The 23,476-nt window shown below is 41.9% G+C and overlaps 1 protein-coding gene across 39 annotated transcripts in view; it reads right to left on the bottom strand.

Moving 5' to 3' along the window:
• The window catches only part of LOC107377453 (protein tyrosine phosphatase receptor type D), a 677,785-nt gene that overhangs the window by 39,053 nt on the left and 615,256 nt on the right, over positions 1-23,476 (bottom strand). For 17 of the 39 annotated variants that reach the window (XM_070547717.1, XM_070547719.1, XM_054748836.2 and 14 more), the window contains 10 exons: positions 22,922-23,227; positions 21,835-22,028; positions 21,430-21,456; positions 20,995-21,112; positions 20,098-20,685; positions 19,590-19,690; positions 19,239-19,495; positions 16,030-16,123; positions 8,225-8,434; positions 6,231-6,391 (listed from right to left, as the gene is read on the bottom strand). In XM_070547717.1, the coding sequence (XP_070403818.1) occupies positions 6,231-6,391; positions 8,225-8,434; positions 16,030-16,123; positions 19,239-19,495; positions 19,590-19,690; positions 20,098-20,685; positions 20,995-21,112; positions 21,430-21,456; positions 21,835-22,028; positions 22,922-23,227 (2,056 nt within the window). The remainder of the gene's footprint in view (positions 1-6,230; positions 6,392-8,224; positions 8,435-16,029; positions 16,124-19,238; positions 19,496-19,589; positions 19,691-20,097; positions 20,686-20,994; positions 21,113-21,429; positions 21,457-21,834; positions 22,029-22,921; positions 23,228-23,476) is intronic. The other 22 variants (XM_054748854.2, XM_015947063.3, XM_054748855.2 and 19 more) reach the window with 4 other exon arrangements.

Here is a 23,476-nt window from a genome sequence, read left to right as displayed (position 1 = left end):
ATTGATTCTTGTTCAAGCATAAAAGTCCTCTCTTAACTGCTAATTGGTGTGCCTGTCTTGTCCTGCCTGCCACTGTTGCATTTATTAAAGTTAGGAATTATGGATGTTGGAGTGTGTGGAATGGATCATCATTTTGTGATGGATGTGTTATAAGGCATAACCCACGTTAAATGTCTTTCATTAGGACCCCCCACCCAAAAAAAAAAATCATACATGCACACACTTCTTGGACCTTTATTGGGAATACAAATCTTTCAAATCCAACAGAGGCAGCCCAGCTAAAGGGTAAGCAACCTTGAAGATATCTTGAATGTCTGTCATCCTGTTGCTTCTGCCCCACAATGATGCCTTTATGCTTTCTAAGGCAAATAAAATAAATGAAAACCTTAAAGAAGACATACGACGACTCTCTGCTGAACTGCAAAAGAAGGAAATGATGCTGGATAGTTTTAGATCTCATTTTCCTGGACTGTCTGGGACCATTGTCAGTCAGTTTGAAGATAAAACATCCATGCAAAACTCTCTGCTCCAATCCGTGCAAAACGCTCTACTCAAAGACACCATTGCTTGGGATCCCTTTGCACCACGAAATCCGACTTCCAGCTCTACTCCTGACCAATTTTCATCTTGGTCAGAGGTTGTGGTACGTGGCCATAGGAGAGCCCCTGTGGTTGATCCCAACTCCCCACCTGACGTCAATCTTCCAAACCGATTCTCTCCACTTGCTGAGGAACAACCAGCTGATTCCTACAGGTCTCCTCTTCCCTCCCAACCATCTGATCCCATCCAGCAGGAGCCTGTAATCCGGAAGAAGCAACCTCAGCAGTCTCTTCCCCCCAGACCTCAACCTCTGATGCCCAACGCAAAATACTAAAGGAGGCTGTGTGTCAACACTCTGCTAGACCTCCTGCCCTGGCTCAGGAGGTGAGCTCCTCCATGGCAAACCCTCCACCTCAAACCCTCCAGATCCCTGACACCACAGGAACCCAAACCCAGAATCCTCCACTACTCCACGGGAACACAAATCAGCAGCCCTCTACACCCCGTCCACTGTTTTCACCTACCACTTTGCTAGTAGGGGATTTAATAATCAGGAATGTCCGCTTTTTTAACGTCATGACGAGATGTTTTCCATCAGCTACCATACCTGCTCTCCTGGATAAACTTCCTGGTCTGCTGTACTCCATCCCAGCTTCAGTTAAAAGAGTGATCATTCATGTGGGATCAAACGATGTTAAATGCCGGGACTCTGTCATCACTTAACAGCATTTTAACCATCTCGTTCACATGCTGAAGAGCAGTGGAATGTCTGTTTTAATCTCTGGCCCGATCCCCACAGTTTCTCATGGACATGGATGTTTTAGCTGTTTGCTCTCTCTCCACTCCTGGCTTCAGTCTGCTTGCAGGTCCCACAGTTTTGGTTTCATTGGTAATTTTGACCTGTTTTGGAACTGTTTCTCCTTTTTCAGGCGAGATAGTATTCACCCTAACCGACATGGCTCAAGCATGCTAACAGCTAACATCCAGTGTGCTGTGCAGTCCCATAGATATACATCTGTGGTGGATTCCCTTCCACAGACGTGACAGTTTACGTCCCAGAGATCTCCACCTTCTTCGGCCTTTGCTCAAACCTCCACTTCAAATGACATCACTCCCTACAGTCCTCCCATGAAGCAACAGTCTTCTGTGTGTCTTCCAAAGGACACAATTCCAAAAATGTTGTCTTCTGCTGACAAACTCAAAAGATTCCCTATTCCAGTTCATTTACCAACCAGCAAAGACATCAACTGTATTCATGGCCGGAGAACCCAGAACACCAGATGTTTACGACCCATCCCTCTCCAACAGGTTAAGAAGACAAATGTTCTCCAGGATTCAGTGCCCTGTTAAATGCCTGCTCCATCTCAAACAAATCCTTTATTTTAAATGAGCTGTTCACCAGAGAAAAGTTGGACTATTTATTTCTTACGGAGACGTGGCAGCAAGATGGCTATTTTGTACATTTCAATGAAATATGTCCACCAAACTGCTCTGTGTTTACCACACCACGCCCGACACGTCGTGGTGGAGGTCTTGCTGTGGTCTTTAAGGACAAACATGTCTGCAATCTGGAGAAAAATTGCCCTTTAACAGGTCATCAAAGCAGGGTTAAAAAATGTATTTCACTGTATTTTGATCTACCGATCTCCCGGTCCAGCTGGCCCTTTTCTCTCTGAATTTGGAGAATTCTATCATCAATGATCAAACTAGAGAAAGTTTTAATCCTCGGTGATTTTAACTTGCACATTAATGATCCTAATTGTAGCACAGCAGTGGAGTTCATGTATATTATGGAGTCTTTTAACTTAGAGCAGCACGTTTGTGGCCCCACACACAAAATTGGCCACACCCTAGATCTTGGTTACCCGTTAACTTTAGAGTTCATTTCAGAATCCTGATTATAACTTTCAATGCTCTACATGGTCAAGCTCCTCCCTGTATTACTGAACTGTTAAAGCCTTATGCTCCAACCCGAGCCTTCAGGTCCACACACCAGAACCTTCTAGAAGTTCCAATGACCAGATACAAAAGTCGAAGTGATCGCTCCTTCCAGACTGTTGCACCCCGACTCTGGAATGATCTTCCTGTGTCCTTACGTAGCATTGACAGTCTGGACACTTAAAAAACAGCTAAAGACCCTTTTACTTAAAGCTGCTTTTACCTAAACCTTTTATTTTCTTATTTTCAACTCAAATTTGTAATCTTTAATCTATTTATGAAAATTTATAATTTTATGACTTTATTTTCCTGATGTAAATCAAATTCTGTTTTGAAAGCATTTTGATTTTATGATGTTAATCTATTTATGATTTTATGACTTTGTTTTATGACTTTGTTTTATTTTATTTTGATCTATGTGAAGCACTCTGTGATTCTATGTCTGTGATAAGGGCTATATAAATAAAATGTACTTACTTACATGACCTACATTTTACTTTAATTTATGTTTCTCTCGGGCAGGCTGAATCACTGATGTTGGTTTCATTTAGTCCAGCACAAAGGGTGCAATCTATCACATAAATATTGATTTAGAAGAAAAATATCTCCAGGTTAGAATGTTTTCTAGTGCAGCGGTTACAGCGGCTAGATAATCAATGTGTATGTGCTATGAAAAAGGTTTTCACCCTTACAGATTTGATGTTTGACTGTTGATATGAAAAACATCATGTTCAGATGTGTTCAGCCGAGCCCTCTGACGTTGACCAACTGAGGTCTAAGATGCTTTAGATGTTATTGTTGGGTTCTTTTCATTTAGAATTATTTAGAATGGGCATGATGTGATGCTGTTTGAGATTTTTTACAGACCCATCTTGCCTGCCAGTGGTGGTTAAAAGGTACTGGCAGCACCTTCTTCAGTGTGTCCCAGGGCAGCTGTGGCTACATTAATCATCACCAGTGTGTGAATGGACGACTGACTGTTTTCTGAAGTGCCTTGGGGGGGGGGGGGGGGGGGTGTTATAAAATTCTAAGAAGGTGCTACACAAATACTGGCCATTTACCATAGTGTCACAAAACTCTGCTAATTTTACGCTTTCAAGTCAATTTTTTACTGGCTTTGCTTCCAGAAGCTCAGCAGTTCAGATCAGGCAGAACAGGAATTCGAACATGGGAGTAGGTTTAAGCATCTGGCAACCTCCAAAATAAAGGAAACATGCAGATTTCTTGTTGTGTAACAACCAAAATAAAATAAATATGTCATTGCCTGTGACATCTGTGGTCGAGGTAAGAAAAACAGAAAACCACAGACCTTTTGTATGCTTGTTATAGTGTGACCTGGCAAAATCACGAGATCTTGAAATTTTACATTAATTTAGTGACCTCATGGGATCAGCCGTGTGGAACACATTCTCTGCTGATTCGTGTATCTCACTCTTTCAGCAGCACTGGATGTGCCACTGAGGTTGCGGGGAAAACGCATCGAATGCGTTATCCGCCAATTACGCATGCAGTAGAAAGCCTGGGTTAGCCACTTAACTGTGGTAACCCAGTACTGGACTGTTTCCACCTGAATTTTGTTATGAGGAAGTTGAAGATTTTATTTGTAAAAATTACATTTATAAAATCCAGAAAACACACCTAGTATAATCAGAACTCTATTTAAAAGTTATAACTCTGTGTGTCTGTACAAAGTTTCTAAATCACCACATTTGATATGTGTGTAGGAGTTGGGTTTGGGGGTCCTGGCTTGTGTAAGATATGGGCATGAGGGTCCTCCAGGGTAAGTTTGGGAACCATAAGCTCCTTGGAGTCACAGCTCTGACACCAGATCATCCTCAAGATGCAGCTTGTTCCAGTCAAATCATACTAAACAAGTCAGCTCATGTCAAGTTTGATGGTTTAATCAAGCCAAGTCAAGCCACATAAACCCTTCTGTTAACACTCTTGTTTTCCTGATAATTAAAACTTGTATTATTTGCTTCTTTGTTTGTGTTGGTTGAATCATTGGGTCCAATACCCTTGAATCTTCTCTCTACTTCATGTTGTCAGACATGTTCTATTGAAGTGACTTCTTAACTCATTCACTGCCATTGACGACAAAAGTCGTCATTTTAAACCCAACCGTTCACTGCCAATGATGACTAAAATCATCATTTGCATTTTTTTTACTGTGTGGGTGTTGGAACGAGTCCCCGCACTGTGAGAACAAACGTGCCAGCTCTGAAGCCGATCGTCATCCGCATACGTCACGTGATCAGGAAGCAGAAAATCCATGTGTTTGGAGATCGTTTTGAGCCGCAGCTGTAAAGAAAGTGAGGCGTGAACCAGAAAAGCTTCTGCCGATCACAATTCAACAACGGATTATGAAAAACGGATAACGCTCGAAACGCGCGTATTCTTCCTGATGTAAGAGGTGAGTCTACTCTTTTTTGGTGGTTTTGGCTTTGACATCATCCTAGCGCGCAACGTTCTGTGACTCTTAAAAAAACAGTAAAAATGCTGAAAAATGCTGGCAGCGAAGGGCTTTTCTGATCAGGACACGGCTGGCAGTTAATGAGTTAATTCTCCAAGTCTGATAGTAATCACGTCTGGTGTGCTAGTGTAAATGTGGCTAAGCTTGATTTAACCTGGAGGAAGTTCCTATTTCCACATACAACTATGTTGCTTTGCCAAACCTTTTTTCCCTTTAGTAATTAAATACTCATTTAAAAGCATTGCCTTGTTTATATTTGTTACATTTTTGACAGATAATGAATTTTGTTTGCTGTTCTAAAACGTTCAAATTACACAAAAATCACACTTATGATGAATTTCTGCACAGGCCCAAACATTTGATTTAATGCACAGCCATATATCTGTACTGGTGAGAAAAGATGGCCATGAAGGAGGCATGTTTGTAAGCTATACGTGCCCTGGCAAAAACAAAAACAAAAAAAAAAAGTATCATAAGGTCAAAATGGGAATGTGGAGCCGAGTTTTCCCTATGGATTGTGGGTAGTGGTGAAATGAGGAGGGGTTATGATGGCTGGGAAGTGAGCCCAGACCCCGGGGTCTTTCTGAAGCTTCACACACATGTAGTGACAAGCAGCAGATAGGCAAAGCTCTTCCCTCCTACGCTTGACTGATGAGCGGTGACATTGCAGGCTCTGACTACCACTGGGGGGGTTTCAGTTTGAAGAGTAAAAAAAAAAAAAAAAAAAAAGGACAGAAGCTGTTTTGATTCAGTGGGAAAATGCATTACAGCAAGTGTTTGCTCCACTGTCAGGCAAGTTTGTGAGTGAGCTGAAGGGAAGGGCTGTGTCTGATTAACTTTCAGTCAGCAGACAAGTCGTCTTCTTTTTCTCTTTTTTCTCTGAAGCATTGTGTCCGCCTGCACATGATGACTTGACAGCTTGGGTAGCTTCATGTTTAGAATTACTCATGTAAGATTTAATGTGTGTTAGTGAGAATGAAGGTCGCGGTTATAGTGTGAGGATCAATGTGCCCCGGGCTTTAAGTTAAAATCTCATTTTCTAAGTCAGCATCTGAACGTGCAAATGTGTCCACTCTAGTGTGTCAGTTTACTGAAAGGTAAATATTTAATGAATGTCGACTGGCTACACATGGCATGAATTTCAAATGCTCATATATAAGTAATCGTGTGGTTGCAGTGCATGTCTCACACCGTCCTTTTTCCTCTAACATAGTTAAAGTACATTTCTGCAACTTTCCTGTAACTTTCTTCAATGCTGGTGATCATTTCATTTCCTCACCTCTTATAAAGAAGGATGGCAATGACAATGCATATGATGAAGACAACTGCCAGCACAGGGCCCACCACCCAGATGAGACCTTCCTCCTCATCAATGATTGGCTGCGGATCAATGTCTGCTGAGATAACTGGGTCGGAGTAAGGGCTGGTGGCATACATGATCTGAGTGAGGAGAGCAGAAAATAACTTGTTAACATCAACCCAAACTAGACATTACCATTAGTTTCCTTCAATGTCCATCACCCTGTCCTTATCATTTAGTAAGACTATAATTTGAAATTTAGGGGAGGAAAAGATCTGATAAGCAGCCATGTCATTGACACTGCAATGTAGCACCTTACACTAATTGTTTGACACAACATTTGCTAGATTTTCTCATCTTGTCAGTAACGTGTGAAACTCAATAGGTTCGGTTCTAGTTATTTCAAAACAGGAATAGGTGTGCCTCAAGGCTCTGTTTAAGGATCCATGCTTTTTATTTTAACTTTACATTGGCAATGAGCTGGAACGTTGCATCTTACAACTTTATGCTGATGACACAACTATTTATTCCTGAACCTCTACTGCTGCCCTGGTTGTTTACCAAAACTTCAGTTGTTGATTGGAATTGGCCAATAATCAGCATGGTCGTTTTTTTCAGCAACTTGCTAATCTGAAACAAAAAGTAGGAGTTTGAAATTTTACAGAATTGCCAAGACTCAAAAAAGACATTTTGATGGTCAGTAAACGCATCAATGCCAAAGTGCTACATTAAATTAGCAATAACAATTCTACGTATACAATGGATTTTAAGGGAACTCTTAGAAAGTAACAACTGGCTCACTCAAAGTGCAAATAAATCCTGCAAGATTTTGCAATTTTAACAAAATTTGACAAAACAAATTTTTTAAATCTCCCCACCACAAGACACTCATAACGCAAAACTCTGATCTGAAAGGCTAATATGCTCTCTTTTAAGGAAAGATGGTTTCTGGATTAGTTTGGATAACCTGAAATGCAGCACTTAGAAAAAAAGGGCTGTTTGCCCTTTACCCCTTAATCTTGAAAAAATCTACAAAACCTAAAGTTGTTCAGTTTGATTTGACTACAGCATTTAGGGACATTAAAAAAAACAGCAGAACATCATTAGAAAGGAGAATTACATAACAGAGTACACTATAGTGATCATTCTTGACTAATTTGGTGTGTAAAACTGATTAAAACACAGTTTCAGTGAAAATACCAGCAAAAAGGCAACATAAAACAAAGCTGGCATGAACACAAACTGAAAGCTAATTCAAAGTTTTCCTGTCCAAATTTTCCCCTATGCTGCAGATGGACCAATCACAATTATCTCCCTATCTCTCCTATACAGGACAAAGCTGATTGAACTATTTTATATTCTAAGTAAAGATAAAAAAAAAAGGTCTTCGGGGAAGAAAATGTATGCCTCAGTGGGCAAATTAGAGATTTGCCTCTGTCCATCATTATCGTTTTTTTGCTCTACCTGAACTCAGGGTTAGTGAAGAGAGTGAGGCGGCACTATAAACCCAGGAGCTCATCAAATCCATCATCTCGCCTGCAGCTGCCTAATCATGCTGCTTTCTGGTCTTCCGTACACACACGCAGGCACACAAACACACACTAGCTGCTGCAGCGGAGATAAGGTGGACCACACGTAGGATGCAATTAAAGAGGAGCTCTGTTATCGAGGTGTTCTTGCGATCAGCTCAGGTCTTAAGGGGTTTTTTGCCCTAAAGCGGAAAGGGTCAGCTGCTTCGGCCTGCTGCTGCTTTAAGATTTCAAGCCAAAGCCTCACGAGTGCTCAGAGTCCCACATCTGACCAGAGGGAAACTTTGACCTTTGGCCGAGATGGAGTGGATTTAACCGCCTTTGAACAGTTTATAGAACAAAGAACATGAAATAAACCAGTAAGGAATTTTTTTCCCCAGTGAAACAAACTAGTGTCTAGATGAAGTCAAGTAGAAAAATAGACATGAAAAGCACCACACTTGCATTTTCAGACATCTCCAGCACAGCAAGCACAAAGAAGATGTATTCCTGGCCATTCTGGAGTTGCTTGTTTTCAAAGTCTCCGTAGATCTTGCCATCTCCCAGGGTGAACTCCTTGGGCAGGTCTTTGAAGTAGGCAGCGATATAGGCTTTGGGTTCCGCGTGCCTCTGGAAACGAAGGCCTCGGCTAGTTTGGTTTATCTCCTTCAGCAGCTACAGTAGAAGAGGAAAGACAGTTGATAAGGTTCCACATGAAATACAAGTCCACACTCACTGAATGTGCCTATCTCATTTGACTGCTGAGCTGAAAAACGCTGATTGCTAAAAAAAAGAGGGGGGGGGGGGGGACATTAGAGGAAAGATCAATGATTTACTTCATCTGTATTTTAAACTGCACACGATCTTAGATTAAAAGATTGTGTGGATTTCCTGCATATGAAGCAGTTGAGGATTATCTAACAACTTCAAATGGTAAGAAAAAACTGAATTTTGTTCTTTTGATACTATCAAAAGCTTTTCTGCCTAAACAGATCGACAAATAGAGTCTGGGGAGAATTTAGCAGTGTTTGATAAGTGTAGTGTAATTTATTTCCCTCTGAACATGAATCCAGCATACATAAAGTGAAGAAAAGTTTGAAATATTGCCAACAAGGACAGTGTTGTGAAAATGTTGTCGTGACAGGTTTCTAATGCTTTTGCTGACACACCTAAAGTTTTCAGATCAGTAAATTAATTTTAACACCAGGCAGATAACTTGAGAAAATACAAAATACAGTTTTCAAACTATTGGAGAAAAATGTCATCCAACCCATCCTGGCTCTTACATCCTGAATTTGACATGTGAAGCAGGCTAAATGATATGTTTATGTTTACTTATTTAGCAGACGCTTTTATCCAAAGCCACTTACAATTTATAACCTATAGGGCATGTTGTGATCTGTGGGGGAAACCGGAGTACCCGGAGGAAACCCACGCATGCATGGGGAGAACTCCATGCAGAAAGGCCGCAGCCGAGTTTCAAGCCTGCGACCTTCGTGCTGCGAGGCAACAGTGCTAACCCCTGCGCCACCATGCAGCCAGATATGAAAAGCATCACTGCAGTCCTAGGTTAAAGTTAAGGTTAGATGTCCTGATTCAATAAAAATTAGATGCAAAATTGACCTCAAGGGGCTTTCCAAGACCAACAAGAGCAAAAATGTATCTAAATAATCTCGATGATCTCCAAGACTTTTGGAAAATATTATGTAGACAAGAAAAATGAGGAACTTTCTTAAAAGTGTGCCTCTGGTTACATCTGATGTTAAACTAACACTGCATTTCCAAAAAAGAACATCGTCAAGCACGGTGCTGGCCACTTGCTGTAATTGATGAAATCATAAATTTTTCTCACTAGCAAAAACCCTGAAGGAGAATGTCTGACCTTTCACTTTAAATGTGCAGTATATAAGAATGACATCATGTGGTCAAATTTGGTAACTACTATCACTATCTCACTGCCGTTCCATGAGTTTCGTGGCTGTTGCCAGTTATGTGTTGCACTAGAAATTTTTAGATGACAAGTGACGAGTCATACACAGTAAGTTAATAGACAATAAATTATTATATCTGGTGTTAGCACTCTTTGGTGTTTTACATAGAGATCACTAACTACACTTATTACAGTAATATTCCTCTGGCATTACAGGAAGTGTGGTTGTTAGCCATTATGCTTTTAGCTTGATATTAAAGTTCTGAAGGATTCAATGATTGAAAGTAAAATGCCACAAATGAGTCACTTCACACACACATTTCACTGTAATGTCGAGTTGTTGGTAAATGAAAAAGTAGCTTCAGAAATTTTTCGAGCTGACTATTTATTTCTAACCGTTAGCATTGTTAGCCTCTAGCCTGCTTCACCTGATATTAGAGTAAAACAAAAAGATGCTGTGGCTTCTCAGGGGTACAAAAAAGAACTTCTGGGTCAATCCTGTTTACTGGCTTTGGTTCTTTAAACAACTCTGGAGCTTTTTGCTTTATGCTGTTGAATTACAAATGCTAGCGCAGCAGTATTAGGTTGGCGGAGACATGGCAACCTCCCAAACTCACTGACTGTAAACAGTAACTACGTCCATCTTTTTTTTAAGGAGAATAACTGGCAACCCCCATCTGTCTAGGAAAGGCATCTGTTTCAATGTCACCTTCCTTTCAACATGATTGAGACATTAGACTTTTTTGTGATTATTTCACTGTAGAATTCTTACATATTTCTCCTTTAAACAGATCCTTTATGCTGGAAAACCCTCAATTTGGCTGAATGAAAACCATTCTGTAAAGAAGGGTGGGCTAATATTTCTTCACAGTAGTGTAAGAGACTCATTACCTGTAATCTCAAACAACTGACTGTAGCTGTTACTTCAATGTCTTACAACCAGTTACGTAATTAAAGAGAGTTCCCTTTCTACACAAGGACAGGTTGGTTTAGAAATTGTTATTCCCTTCATTAATGAAATCATCATGGGAAAACCGCACTTTATATTTTCTCAGATTATCTTTGTCTGACTTTGCTCATCCAAAATCATTTCAACCCTTTTACTGTAAATGTGTGCATGCAAGGATAAATGACCGTTGTCTTGTAAAGTGCCTTGGGGGGATTTTAGGACTCTAACAGGTGTTCTATAAATACAGGCCATTTTACTATCAGAGACTTCAAACAACAAGAAAATCTACGATTTCATTTAGTCAAGTATCAATAGAGTTTAAATGTCAAGAACAAAGAATATTGATGATAATTACGCGAACCCAGTCTGCATCTGAATGTATATATCTGACTCGTGCAACTGGAAATCTGTGTGTGCGTGTGTGTCATTCACATCATATATATTGTGTGTGCGGTCCTGTGTGTGCTTTGTTTTGGCTGCGGGGCTGTTGGTGCTGCCCGATAATGTCTTCAATCATCTCTCCTGTCAACACAACTAAATCTAGCCGCCCTTGGGAAAAGTTGTGAAAAGGTGAGTGCCAATATTGACAAACAAATAAATTCTGACAGAGGGGTGACTTTTGGGCAATTGGTCAAGGCTGCAGACAAGGGCCTGTAGGCACGACTGCAAAGGCGTTGTCAGATGAGACGCTGTGTGTTATCTTTTATTCTTCTAGTCATGTGATGTAGAGTTAGATTCATTCCATGGGAATTGTTGGCTGTTTTTGCTAAAAAGGAAGTTGAGTTCAGTTTGGGAGTTTTCCATTTCTTGACAAAATAAAATAAATGTATTCTTTGTCAGGTTGGAAACACGTATGTCTAACTTTAAGCATAAAAAAACAGATTTCACCAAGTCTATTCAATACACCAACATCCTGTTGGATCACTTTTAGCATCCTTGAGAGGAAGGGTTTTTATTTATTTATTTTTTTTTTTTACCTTATTTTGGTCAGCTCTTTAAAAGTCCAACCAGAGTATTTCAATCAGGTAGATGTTGGACTAGACCTTTACACCACCTTGATTGCTGTCCTTTCGGTCATGAAATTAAGTATTTAATTGTTGAGTTTATTGTCTTGTTTCATTACCAGTTTGGTCATAGCTTCAGATGTCAGATGGATAGATTCAATATTGACTCTAGAAAACTTCAATGAATGCAAGGTGCCCAAATCAACCAACAAACCAACCAACCCTTATTCCAGAGAAAACTATTTGCCCATATCATAAGACACTATGATCAGCCCTCCACCACCGTGCTGACATTGAGTTTTAGCTGCTTGTCCTGTTGTGCAATGTGGTTTTATCCAAACATTATGGATCTCATTGACCCAAAGAAAATTGTTCACAAAATCCTCAGATCATTTAAATGCTATTTTAGGAACCCGAGTAATGCTGCTGTCTTTCTTCAAGATAAAGTTTATTTTACCATTAAACCTTCAGAAGAAGCCTGTTTTTGTTCAGTCTTTTTCTCATTTTACAATCATGAAATTCAACTTTTAAGCTGCAGTCTTTGGCTGATAATGTGTGAGATAAAGCTCCTTTTTTCTGACCTTGAAGTGAGCATGCAAAGGAATCCGCTCTTAAATGTTTTCCACTTGTAAATATATTTTCTCGCTGTAGGATTTAGGACTCCAAATTGTTTGATAATGACCTTTAAAGCTGCAATGGCAAATCTGGAAAACAAATTAGCCCGTCTCGTCTCGTCTCGTCTTCCTCCGCTTATCCGGGTCCGGGTCGCGGGGGCAGCATCCCAACTAGGGAGCTCCAGGCCGTCCTCTCCCCGGCCTTGTCCACCAGCTCCTCCGGCAGGACCCCAAGGCGTTCCCGGACCAGATTGGAGATGTAACCTCTCCAACGTGTCCTGGGTCGACCCGGGGGCCTTCTGCCGGCAGGACATGCCCGAAACACCTCCCCGGGGAGGCGTCCAGGAGGCATCCTGACCAGATGCCCAAACCACCTCAACTGGCTCCTTTCGATCCGGAGGAGCAGCGGTTCTACTCCGAGTCCCTCCCGAATGTCCGAGCTCCTCACCCTATCTCTAAGGCTGAGCCGGGCCACCCTACGGAGGAAACTCATTTCGGCCGCTTGTATCCGCGATCTCGTTCTTTCGGTCATTACCCAAAGCTCATGACCATAGGTGAGGATTGGGACGTAGATCGACCGGTAAATCGAGAGCCTGGCTTTCTGGCTCAGCTCCCTCTTCCCCACGACAGATCGGCTCAGCGTCCGCATCACTGCAGACGCCGAACCAATCCGCCTGTCGATCTCCCGATCCCTCCTACCCTCACTCGTGAACAAGACCCCGAGATACTTAAACTCCTCCACTTGAGGTAGGACCTCTCCCCCGACCCGGAGGTGGCAAGCCACCCTTTTCCGGTCGAGAACCATGGTCTCAGATTTGGAGGTGCTGATCCTCATCCCAGCCGCTTCACATTCGGCCGCGAACCTACCCAGCAAGAGCTGAAGGTCAGAGCTGGATGAAGCTAGGAGGACCACATCATCCGCAAAAAGCAGAGACGAGATTCTCCTGCCACCAAACTCGACACACTCCACACCACGGCTGCGTCTAGAAATTCTGTCCATAAAAGTGATGAACAGAACCGGTGACAAAGGGCAGCCCTGGCGGAGTCCAACCCTCACTGGGAACAGGTCCGACTTACTACCGGCTATGCGGACCAAACTCACGCTCCTCTGGTAAAGGGACTGAATGGCCCTTAACAGAAAGCCACCCACCCCATACTCCTGGAGCGTCCCCCACAGGGTGCCCCTGGGGACACGGTCATAAGCCTTCTCCAAATCCACAAAGCACATGTGGATTGGTTGGGCAAACTCCCATGCCCCCTCCATCACCCTTGCAAGGGTATAGAGCTGGTCCACAGTTCCACGGCCAGGACGAAAACCACATTGCTCCTCCTCTATCTGAGATTCAACTATCGATCGGACCCTCCTCTCCAGTACCCTGGAGTAGACCTTTCCAGGGAGGCTGAGGAGTGTGATCCCCCTATAGTTGGAACACACCCTCAGGTCACCCTTCTTAAAGATGGGGACCACCACCCCGGTCTGCCACTCCCTAGGAACTGCCCCCGATGACCACGCAATGTTGTAGAGACGTGTCAACCATGAAAGCCCTACAACATCCATAGCCTTGAGATACCCAGGACGAACCTCATCCGCCCCCGTGGCTCCGCCGCTGTGTAGTTGTTTGACTACCTCAGCAACTTCTGCCCCCGAGATCGGACAGTCCATCCCCAGGCCTCCCAGCTCTGGTTCCTCCTCGGAATGCGCATTGGTGGGATTGAGGAGCTCCTCAAAGTATTCCTTCCACCGTCCGACTATAGCCTCAGTTGACGTCAGCAGCTCCCCATCCCCACTGTAAACAGTGTGAGCGAGTTGCTGCCTTCCTCTCCTGAGGCGCCGGACAGTTTGCCAGAACCTCTTTGGAGCCGATCGATAGTCTTTCTCCATGGCCTCACCAAACTCCTCCCACGCCCGAGATTTTGCCTCGGCAACTGCCACTGCTGCACCCCGCTTGGCTATCCGGTACCTGTCTGCTGCCTCCGGAGACCCACAGACCAGCCACGCCCTGTAGGCCTCCTTCTTCAGCCTGACGGCTCCCCGAACCTCTGGCACACACACATATTTGTCATGTCTCTTAACAACATTCTAATATAGTTTAGCTATGAATATATTGGAGATAATAATATGGTAAAATGGCCTGTATTTTATATAGCGCCTACTAGAATCCTGAAACCCACCAAGGCACTTAACAACACAATCAGTCATTCATCCCTTCACACACACATTCACACCCTGGTGGTGATGAGCTACAATGTAGCCACAGCTGCCCTGGGGCACACTAACGGAGGTGAGGCTGCCAAACACAAGAGCTACCGGTCCCTCTGAACATCAGCAATAGGCAAGGTGGGTTAAGTGTCTTGCCCCAGGACACAACAACAGCGACAGACTGTGTGAGGCTCAAACCTGCAACCTTCTGATAACGGGGTGAGCACTTAACTCTTGTGCCACCCTTTTTTAAAATAAAGTGTGTATGTTGCATTTGTCTAAAACATCTACCAATAACACATAGCGACCATAAATCATCTGGTCACGCCAAACCACCGCACTTGTCTGGGTCCTGCATTCATAACACTCTCGCGTATTTAGCTACAGAACACCACTGGTGAGAGAGGTTTGCAGCAATAACATCAAGGAAGGCGAAACAGCCCACTGCAGCAAATTAAACTTTAGGACAAACTACCAGAGTTCCAAAAAGAAAAACACTATTTGAAGTCAAGGACAACAAAAGACCTAGAAAACAGTGACCGTTGTTTAGCGCTCTCTCATTTCCTCTGGCAATGTGAATTTCTGGTTTCGGCAGAAGCATCTCAATGAAGATACCCGAGGGGAGGGGTGAGTGTTTTGTGATCATGTTTGTGTTCAAAACATAGCTGGTTTTGTAGATTGGCTATAGCAGCTTTAACCCTTCCCATGTTGATGGGAAGCAACAATTCCTGCCGTTGCTCCTCCCAAACAACATGTTAACACATGCATGTATGTCCTGGAAAAATAAACTGCCCAAAAAATCCCTTTGAAAGCAATAAGTTTAAATTTTTCAAATGCAACTCTTCTGTTTAATGATAACATGGTGGGATCGGTCATGTGTTTTTGTACTAGAGGTTAGATTTGAACATTCAGATTATTTTATTGCATCTTGTTATGTAAAACTCTCAAACTGAAATGGGCCTAACTTTTTTATACTATAACCTTTTATTCTGTATACTCAATATTAAGTAAAGTAGTGCATGTACATAATACTTTATTTAAAGGATAACATAAAACAGCCTAAAGTGTGTTGTGGTAAAAGCTTTAATTTCCATGAGATGCATCAAAGCTCTAGAATAATCTACTGGCTAAATATAAAAGTTTTCAAGTGTTTTATACGCATGTGGTAGCCGAGGTTTGCCTGGAATGAGAAGAGCCACGAAGGCCCAATGCAGCTCTTCAGGTAATTATTGCAGACACAACGAGGAGGTGGTGGTAGTGATGGGGTTGAGTTTGCAATGGGATTGATGGCTACTTTATGTTCTCATTTCCATATGAACAGTGCTCTCTGGAGCTATTTGCATCAATCAAAAAGACTTATCTCCTGTCTCTCTTGTCCTCTTACCGGCCTCAACTTGTTTACTCTAGTTTTTTTCAGAAAATCAATATGTGGCATGTGCTCATAGGTATGTAGGGCTGAGTTACAAACTGAGTAGCAATAACACAAGAATGACTTGAGCTGTCTTTTACACTTTTTTACTGATCTTTCTCGGCAGCGTGAGTCAGTATAACAGGATACTCTTTTGGGATTTACCTCATCCAAGTTCATCTCATCAGGACTGTCCCATGGTTTGAAAAATTTCCCAGTGCGCTGCTTCTTCAGTGGTACAACCACGATGTAATACCCCCTGGAGGATAAAAAAAATATTTAAAAAACATTAAATATATTATATATATATATATATATATATATATATATATATATAAAGAAAAGCTGGGGAAATAACCATCTAAGTGTTTTCAGTAGCTGATCCTGGTACGAAGTCTTGGACTAAGAAGCTGGTGGCTGATTTGGCATGAATATACCGATGTATTACTAACTTGTTATTCATGCACCTATTAAACTTAAAAACTGAAACAAAAAAACAAAACAAAAAACACTTTCAGACTCAATATAGGTACCCAACTTAACTCAATCAAAAGTATTGAGTGCTCCTCAGCCTTCCTAAAAGCTCCAGCTACTTTCAAAAGTGCTATTTTACCATACCTCTGTCAGTGCACCGTAGGGTGGCTGGACCTAGTGTATGTGAATGGATGAATGACTGACTAGAATAAAGTGATTTGGACTCCCTGGACTCAGAAATGCGCTACACAAGGTAATTATTTACTGCATTAGTTCTAGTCACATTCCACCTTTAGCCTAATCAATGTTTTCACTGACTTAGTAATTCTTGGCTGACCACATTTTAGCCTCTTTTAGAAAACAATGCTGCCAATTTGCTGCAACGCCAAGCCGGAATCAGGGAGCCTTATGTTGTTTATACAGTAAGTGGTCAGTCTGTGGTGGTAATGTGGTGCAATCATGTCCTTATTACAAAAAATTATGCAATGGCGGTATAAAGAAGGTATGGAACGTTCTCTGCATGGCTGTGCTTCAGTTTAACTTGAACATAACTTCCTTTTTATTGTGATGGAAGCCACACTCATTGAGTTTTTTTTTTTTTAACAAGCTGCCCCTAAAAGGTGTCTGTCCTCCACAGTCCCTGTGCAGTCTCTGGTGATCTGATCTCCAGCTCTAATGGTGAGAAGCTCCTGGAGCTCTGCATCACTTCGGTTTATCATCTCAGCTGGTTCTGTTTACAAAAGCAAAACTTATGGCCCAGGTTTACTTTCAATTTCAATATTGTTTCCTGCTGGAGCTCAGCAGTAGCGCCCCACAGTGAAAGGTGAGCTGCAGCTGCGCTCTGGAACTGTTTGGTGGTTTAAACCCCCCAACCCCTTGAAGCTGAGTGTCAAGCAGGGAGGCATTGGACCCCCTTTTTAAAGTCTTTGGTATGACCTGACCGGGATTTGAACCCCAATCTCCAAATGCGGACACTGTACCTCTCGGCATCTGAGAAGTCTAATGATTTCACTTACTTAGTAATTCCTGGCTGGCTACGTTTAGTTCTCTACTCAATGTTTCATGATACAAGTTCTGCTGTTTAGTCTATACTAATTCTGTTTTGCCCCCCTCTGGCTACCTACACCATCCCCAAACTGGTGAAAACTCACCTTAAATTTCCTAGGTTTAATTTTGGCTGTCTTTTCCTTAATCCCTCCTCACCACTAGTCTCACTTTCATTGAAAATTGACAGTTTACTGTAATGCTGTTTTATTTATTGATTTACTGTAATTCTGTCTTTCACTGTATGTTTGTTTTTGTCTGAGAAGCCCTTTGTGACTTGTGTCTTTGAAAAGTGCTGTAAACTTCTTCTTCTACTTATCAATTACTTCCCTACCAGGGCCATTTCTGGGGTAAATTTCTACCCTGTTGATTGGTTTTGGCTCTGGTAGCACAAAGGTGGGCAGTTCCATTCGTCAAGGGCCAATGTCCTGAATGATTTATTTATTTTTATTCAAAAAACCTAAATGAATACATTATCACCAGACTTTTGCAGGAGTTAATAACAAACTAGCTGTTTTTACAGGACCATAGCGTTTGCAAAACGGGATTTGCCGCGGCTCCCTGGGAAGGATAAAGGTTGTTTATAAGGTAATGTGGTGAAATCGTGGCAATTTGATAAAAGATTAGGTGATGGTGGCATAAAGGGGGTATGGGGGCGGTCTCTGCGCTGCCGCAGACTTCGGTTTATCTTGGACGAAACATGTTTTTTATTGCAATTGAAGCTGTGATCGTTACGTTTATTTTTTAACAAGCAGCTCCTAAAGGTGTCTGTCCCTATCAGTCCCTGTGCAGTCTCTGGTGATCTGAGCTTCAGCTCTAACAGAGGCTCATGGAGCGCTGCGGCGCTCTAGTTTGCCATCTCAGCTGATATTGTTCAAAAAGCAAACCTTATTGCCTGTGTTTACTTTCATTTTCAATAAATTTGCCAGCCGGAGCTCAGCAATAACTCCCCATGTCATCATGACATCTGCCTCTGTTGCGCCAGGACGCATACGACAGACCACTACCGCAATATTACTACCAAGCGAGGCGGAACGAATGCCGCAAAATTTGCACGCCATGCCGGCATGGCACGTTCATAGACATACCATTGCGGTAATATTACGCAGATTTGCTGGCATGGTCTTTCTTATAAAAAAGGCTACTGAAGAGGCAAGGCCATTTGATGAGGTGTGTTGGAGCAAGGAAACATCTAAAACATACAGGCTAGTGGTACCCAAGGATCAGAATTGCCCACGTCTGGGCTATTACACTCAACGCCATCAGAAACTATGTTTAAAGCTTTATTATGCTATCAGATGTGTCCTTTAGCCTTCTGACAACCATGAGCTTTGCTAAAGGGTTGTCAGAGTCTTTATATAGGGTAGAGGAGAGTCTTTAAAAGAGTCGGTCTGTTTCAGTGTGCAACAACTGAGGTGAAGTGACTATTACACTGAATGCAGGGATGCATATAAATGGCTGTTTTAGAAGAAAATACCCCTGGCAAGGTCGACTACCAAGTTAAGTTGTGTATTTTCATTCATAGAGCATCAGTATAAAATAGTTATCATTAGGCTGTAGATATGACAGTGGCAGGCCCCTGTTACTGTTGTCATTTCCTAACAAATCAAATTTTCTGCAGATAAGATTTTTTTTATGTCAAATCAAAATATATTCTGATCATGTGCACTGGCAACCAGCAAATCCAAGTGGGGCTATGTTGCGTAGATTTGCCTTCATAGGCTGGAGCATTGACTTTAACCTAATTTTGAAAGCAACCCAATCTAACAGCTAAACTTAGACACAGACTGTTAAATGTCTAGAGTTAGATCGTTTTCTGCTGTAAACTGGTACTGACATTAATCCTGGATGCTTACCATACTCTCTCAGACGTCTGCACTGATGGTAGCTCTACAGTTACCATTCCATCTGAGTTGGTCTTTCCAACCATGTAGGGCTTGGTGCGTAGCACGTCTGGAGCAGTCATTGTTGACACTCGATGCTGCAAACCTCCGGCACTGTTGCCGCGGTTGGTCAAGAGGAAGGAGTATTGAGTCTCTGGTTGAAGGCCCGTGATAAGCTTCTGTGTTAACTTGCCGTCCACCTCCACACTCTGCCCATTATCATAGAGGATCTGTTGGGAAAATCATGTGTTGTTTCATGCAGACACGACTCATTTTTGGTTCTGTATTCAACTGGGCTCTACGTAAACAAAAGGAAATGCTCACAGTGAAAGGTTGTGCAGCATTGTAAGAGTCTGGAATATCCCACATCAGTAATACAGAAGTCTTCATAGCAGCTTTCACGTGAAAATTTTTTGCAAACACTGCTAAAAGAAAGGGGGAGCAGATGATTTAGACAAAATATCCTTTTCCTGTCTGTCTTCCAGCAGTCCCACACTAAATGCTTACCTGGAAATGTCTTCTTCAAAACCAGGCAGAATGAAGTGCTATGCTGAACTCAAAACTGTCCTCTTACCTTCTTACACCAACTTTTAAAATTAATGACTGACCTTTACTTAACTGACAAGACACAAAGAGACATACATACTTACTCAATGTGAGTGAGTTTTTAAATTGTAGGATAAAAAAAAATAATGATAGGGCACAATGTTAGTACCGGAGTCTTTTGGTTGGGTCTGCCATTTGAGGCATTCAGAGGATGTTGTTGTGGTTGTACAGGAAAAGATTGTATTTATAAAGGAAAGGACTAAGAAAGTTCAGGGACTGGTCCTACCTTGATCCACGGGCTGTGTTCTGAACTGGACACTTGGGCTATAGGGACCAGAGCCCTTGCTGGTGAAGGCACACATTTTAATATCATAAGTGGTGTCTGCTCTAAGGCCATCCAGGAGGACAGTCGATTCTGGGGCAGTGATGAAGAGCTCGGAGGGACTGCGTGGGCTGTTGATGTCTTTGTATTGCAGAGCATATTTTACTATTTGACCGTTTCTCTCTGCCAGCAGCACGGGCTGCCAGCTGACCTGAACAGTGGAGGTGGTGGCACCCTCGGCTTTAATGTTCTGAGGGTAGCCGCTTGGAACGTCCTCGTTTGTGGTAACTTCTTTGACCGTCTCTTCGCCAAAGCCCACCTTGTTACGTGCTGAAAGGCGGAAAGTGTATGAGGCCCCCTTATGAATCTCTTTGGTTGTGTAGTGGTTTTCTCGCTCTGGGAACTCAATAACAGTCAATGGATCCACGTCTTTGCGACCAAAGCGAAGGCGATAACCTTGCAGGGGCCCATGTGTTACTGCTGGGGGATGCCATTGGAGTAGAGCTGTGCCCATGTTAGTAGTACTGACCATAAGACGAGGTTTCTCTGGAACTATTGGCAATATTGGAAGAAAAGAACAAGGTTTTAGAGAGATAAAAGTACACTTTTTAAAGCCATTATTTCACTGGGCTGCAACTTTCAAATGTGTCTCTTCTTTTAGTTGCAATCCAGTGAAATACTAACTGAAGCATTCTCAGACTGTTACTCTACACAAAATTTGCACCCTCACAGATAATTGTTATTGGTACATTCCAAATAAAGCCTTTTCCTCTCATGATGCTCTTTCCAGCTTGCATTTTCTTTAATTTGCAAAGTAAAAACATACATTTTTAGTACATAAAACACAAGTTAATTTTTTACCTGCACCAGTGGTGGTGATGAGTTTGGGCTTGCTACGAGCACCATCCCCTTTTGTGGTGTAGGCTGCCACTGTTACTGAATATGTGGTCTCAGCCTGAAGCTCTGGGATGATCATTTCCTGAAATGATGAAAGACTTAAGCTACAGAACTCTAATATTTGCACTTGCAGGCAAACACATGATATATGTGGTATGTAACGGTGTAATAATCACAAACACTGAAAACATCCTTTGGTAAGAGAAGTGATGAAGGTCTTTCAGTTGTTCACCAAAAGGAAGGTACAATTTTGTTAAAATGTAATCTCCAATCAATCAAATTAGATAATAAAGCAATCATTTAAATTTTTAATTTCCCACTTATCAAAAATGATAAAGAGCCTATACTTAATATTTTAGGAGGTGATCATTATAGAGAGTTTCAAGTTTATATACTCACATGATCAGTTGAATCGTCATACTCCCACTGGTTATTTCAGGGTAAAGGGAGAGAAGAGATAAAACATAAGAACGACCATTGTACCCAGTAAATATGTGTTATTAAAATCAGCAGTAAATGTAAATAGATCACAATACATTTAATTTCATTTCGATCTGTCCCACCCTAATCTGATTTTATTTTCCAAATAAATGTGTTCGGATCATAAAACATAGAGGTTTGAGGGGGAAAAAAGCTATTTGATGAAGAAAAAATACAAGCTGCACCAAGTACCACAGCAATTTCCTAATGTTGTGATTCTTGCACATATGGCAACAAAACCCGTCTGATTCTGACAAGGTGAGGAACAGAAAGCCGAACTGTTTGTTTGAGGAATGAGGTGACTGGCTGTGTGGGGTGCTGTACCTGGGCATCATCAATCAGGATGTCCTTGATGACTGGCTGTCCTGTGGGCTCCCCATTAACCATCTTGACATAGTGCACCTGGTATCCTCGGATCTGACCGTGCTGCTTGGTAGGCACCGGCGAACGCCAGATCACTTTAATTGATGAAGAGTTGACAGCCTCCACCTCAACTTTACGAGGTGGCCCACTAGGAACTGGAGGAACACCATGGGGGATAAAAGAAAGAAGGTCAAAATTATAGAGCACCCCTTCACCTCTCTTATAAAAGCCTTGCCCAACGCCGCAGTGACCAAAAAGGAGGAGAAAAAATTAAAAAATGGCACAAAAGTGCCGCAAACTGCAACAAGCACTGCATGACATTAATATTTCAACAATGGTAAGGAGGGTAAAAAACAAAAAAACAACTGCAAAAACAGGTCTGACGACTGACCTAATCCTGAAACATTGAAAATGAGCAGAGTGAACTTTAAAAACATGGGATAAAAAAAAAAATGTGTTTAGCCAAAATAGAAAAGTGGAGTCAAAAATAGGACTTCAAGACTTTTGAATGCTTGAAGTGCAACAAGAATTTTGGCTATTAAGTGAATTAAAAAAATATATATATAAAAAATAAAAATGATTCTCACATGAGTGGAAAAATATTCAAAATGGCCTTCAAAAAATCCCCACTGTCTATAAATCAATCCTTTGTAAAAGTCTCAAACAAATCTTGGGTTGCATTAAAAAAAAATTTTGAATGAAAATTTTTTTTTTTTGGTAAAAAGTGACAGTCGGGACTGGAATGTTAAAGGCCTGAAGGTCAAAAATGCCATACCATGTGTTGAAATTGAGCAGCGTCAGGAGGAAAAAAAAAAAGAAAAAAAATGGTGCTTGCATGAGTCACAGTTTGTGTTTAAAAATATGAAAAATAGAACTTTTGTCCGGAATAGAGCAGTTCATTTCAGAAGCAGGCAGAAGGGGGTTGGGGCAAGAAAGAAGAAGTAGAAGAGGTAGATATAGGCAAGGTTATTAGTGTTTGAACGGGGAAGGTTAAAGAAAAAAAAAAAGGTTGGATTTGCAGCTGGAGTTCTTTTTAGCTAACACATACCATCCTCCTCTGTGCGGACAAGCTGCGGCAGGCTCTCCGGTCCTGCTCCAACGTCAGTATGAGCAATGACCGTCACACGGTACTCTGTCCATTTTTCCAAGTTTTCCAAAAGGTACTCAGAGCTTTCCGGTGGGATGTTGGAGATTTGACGAGCTGTTGTATCATCGCCTTCGGTTGCAGCATATTGGATGACGTACTGGGTTATGATCCCGTTTTGTAACTCCATTGGGGGTGGCCGCCAACTTACCCGGATGTTGGTGGAGCTGGGGCTATAACAATTTACATCCTGAGGTGGGCCTGCGGGTTCTGCTTGGTGGATTGGGTTTGTAGAATTTGATTTGTTTGTTGAGGCCATTCATTGAGTTGGGTTTGTTGGTTTCAAAGGAGATTCAGTTTTTTGGTTTTGTCAAGATGATGATGGAGAAAATGAACAAAAGACAAAAAAAGGGAAAAATAAAATGATGTAGAATGATGACGACCTACAGTAAGTACATGTTAAAATCAAAGATCAGAGACAAAAAATGTAAAGAAACACAAAAATGCTAACATTTACAA

The sequence above is a fragment of the Nothobranchius furzeri genome, chromosome 2 (assembly GCF_043380555.1).
Source record: "Nothobranchius furzeri strain GRZ-AD chromosome 2, NfurGRZ-RIMD1, whole genome shotgun sequence".
Lineage (NCBI taxonomy): Eukaryota > Metazoa > Chordata > Actinopteri > Cyprinodontiformes > Nothobranchiidae > Nothobranchius > Nothobranchius furzeri.
The sequence above is the reverse complement of the archived record's forward strand: the minus strand, read 5'-3'. Positions and strand labels throughout refer to the sequence as shown.